Source organism: Camelina sativa, chromosome 1 (assembly GCF_000633955.1).
Source record: "Camelina sativa cultivar DH55 chromosome 1, Cs, whole genome shotgun sequence".
Classification (NCBI taxonomy): domain Eukaryota; kingdom Viridiplantae; phylum Streptophyta; class Magnoliopsida; order Brassicales; family Brassicaceae; genus Camelina; species Camelina sativa.
In genome coordinates, this window is record NC_025685.1 from 12989142 (window position 1) to 12991850 (window position 2709).

Consider the following 2709-nt stretch of genomic DNA (forward strand, 5'->3'; position numbering starts at 1 on the left):
TAGTCTACTGACACTCTAAATTGATTGCTAGATCATATGTTACACTTCAACATTATATTTATCTGAGAATACTGATGTTCATGCAATAATAAAATGGCACATTTCCCCACATTCTATTATTGGTGTTAATAGTTCAGAGACGCTTATATAATGTAGAATAATAGATAATATGCAAAACCTGATGCATTGTGCCTCAATGATGCATGTAAAAAAAGATGATGACAGCGACGAGTGCGGAGTTTGGTAACCAAGGCTTCTTCTGTTAGACCATCATCTAGCGAGTATGCTTTCATAGTCTCAAAAATAGATATCATGCAATACCCCTTTGCTGAACGAGATATCCCTGTAATTACAAAACATAGCAAGTCATGTAATACGTATATACAAAAATGAAGGCTTAAAATCTTCTATAGATTGTAATGAAGACGCAAAGTAATATTTCAGTGACTAACAACATGCCATATGACATACTTACCAACAACAGGCATAGGCTCAGGAAAGTCAAGATCATGGTCAACACCAACTAGTCCATATACATAAGGACTTCCTGGATGTGCATGCCTATATATTAACAAGCACATGTCAGAAAGATGAATGTCAAGGAAAAAGAGTTTCAATGGGTTTTTAGATAATAGGACAATGAAAATTATACTTGTGAAAATCAGAAAAATATGGATTTTAACTTATCACATACCCTGAAATAAATCGACCTTTACGAGAACGTGCTTGTGTTGGTCCCTGAACTTCCTCCACAATACACTACAGTGAAGAAAAACATACAGCAATTGTCATATAAAATCGTTTTTATTCAACCTAGTTGATGAAATAACATGTAGCAAGTGGTGCGAAAATTTCTTTCTCAACTCACCACCGAATAACCATTGCGTGTCAGGTCATCCAAAGTCTGTCGAAGATTCTGCAGAAGAAATATAATATTTCAATTGTTTGAAGATAATGCCAGAGAGAAATTAGTTTATTTTATGGTAGGAACAAATTTTAAACTTGAATCACATCAATGCCATAATGTAGTAAGCTTAAAATTAAAAAAGGATTGTGTACCACAATTGGGCATCCAGCCTTTGGAATACTATCTGACCGAAGACCACCAAAAGGATTGAGACCAGCAAATTCAACGAGTATACAAGCATCTATTCCAATAGCCTCATAAAATTCTCCTACCTGGAGAAAAAAAAAATGATTGCAGCAACTGTCTTCATAAGATAAAGACTAAAAATGATATCGTTCTGCTAATTGTTGTTTAAGGTAACAGAGATCACAAAACGCATAGGATTAGAAAAACAGCAAAGGAACTTTTCAATAACGGAAAACTTAACTACAAAGAGAACAAAAGAGAAAAACATACTCTGCAGAGCAAAACTTCGCGTGGAAACCTTGACTTAAACTGCAACATCTCCCAGTTGAGGTTTCCATCTTTTAGACTGAGATGAAAAATATTGCGTAAATGAAAACCACAAAGTAATCATAACCAATTGAACAACTGGAATGAGAGTTAATGGACTATTTCCAACTCGATAGCTTACAGCCTAACAACTTAAAATATGAGGCTCCAAACATCTTTCTGATTCTCAATAAATATCCCTCAAGGAAGAATCAAGGATGTTAGTCTCCTAAGTCATACTAAAATATACCAGCTACTTCATTTAATCACCGAGCTCAAAAAGGATTAACGGCAGACACCGGAAAAGTAAGATGAAATCTTCCAACAATTTCAGAAGATAACTGACCTTCCGTTCCTCAGACTAGGGTCCAGACCTAATAAATTGGTGTACATAAGCCTTTCAATAAGCTGAAGAGTAGATGGTTTCTTACATGTTTGCAACCTCTGAAAAGGCAAAGAGATACAAATCAGTATATCTATATTGTTAATTGTGTGCATCAGTCAAGTTCTATCATCACTATAATGAAACCATATCAAGAGTTTGAAATTCTCAGCCAAAAGACAAAAACAAGGCTTACCTCCTTCCACCAAACCAAATGAGAGAGATCTTTGTCAGTGAGAACATCACTTGACGTCTTAACTTTCTTAGAAGCCGTTGTGATACCTTTAAGAGCCTTTCGATCTCTGAGACAGTATATCCCCTCAGAGTACCTTCTATTACTGTCGATACAATTAAAACGCACACATCATCTTAAAACAGTTATATAACAAGATTCTCTCTGGTATCGAGACCCAAACACCAAAGTTTAAAGATTTGAGCTCGTTAACCAAATAAAACTTGGTATGAACTAATCTCATCCCCTCAATCAAAAAGATATCAACCCTTCAAAATTTGGTATGAATATGAACTAATCTCAACCCCTCAATCAAATTTGAGCTCGTTAACCAAAAAGATTCTAATTAGGGGGACGAAGTCCAATACTTCAAAACACAGTATTTTAAATTTATAAATAAAAAATATAAACTTTTTCCTCCATGATTTGAAAAACGTAAGCTTTTGAGAGGTAGAGACGCAGGCACGCACGCAAGATACAAAAGGAGCGAGAAAAGGAGGAGGGAGGGGGATTACAGTAGGATTGGGGAGGAGGGTTTGAGGGAATAGTAAGTGCGATATGAGGACCGGAAGAGGAAACGCCATTTGGGCAATGAAACGACGGCGTTTCTCGTGGCAATCCAATGCATCTCTCTCTCTCACACACTCCCAAGTCCCAAGTCTCAAAGAAGAAGAAAAGCTTTCACCTTTCGCCTTT

At 36.2% G+C, this 2709-nt stretch overlaps 1 protein-coding gene across 1 annotated transcript; it reads right to left on the bottom strand.

Moving 5' to 3' along the window:
- On the bottom strand, nt 144-2709 carry LOC104707487 (DNA mismatch repair protein MSH1, mitochondrial-like). The gene is made up of 9 exons (XM_010423849.1): nt 2529-2709; nt 1978-2119; nt 1746-1843; nt 1364-1439; nt 1060-1179; nt 869-916; nt 695-759; nt 476-561; nt 144-343 (listed from the first exon to the last, which is right to left on the bottom strand). Exons 1-9 carry the CDS (start codon nt 2639-2641, stop codon nt 144-146), a joined length of 948 nt encoding a protein of 315 aa, XP_010422151.1. The 5' UTR covers nt 2642-2709.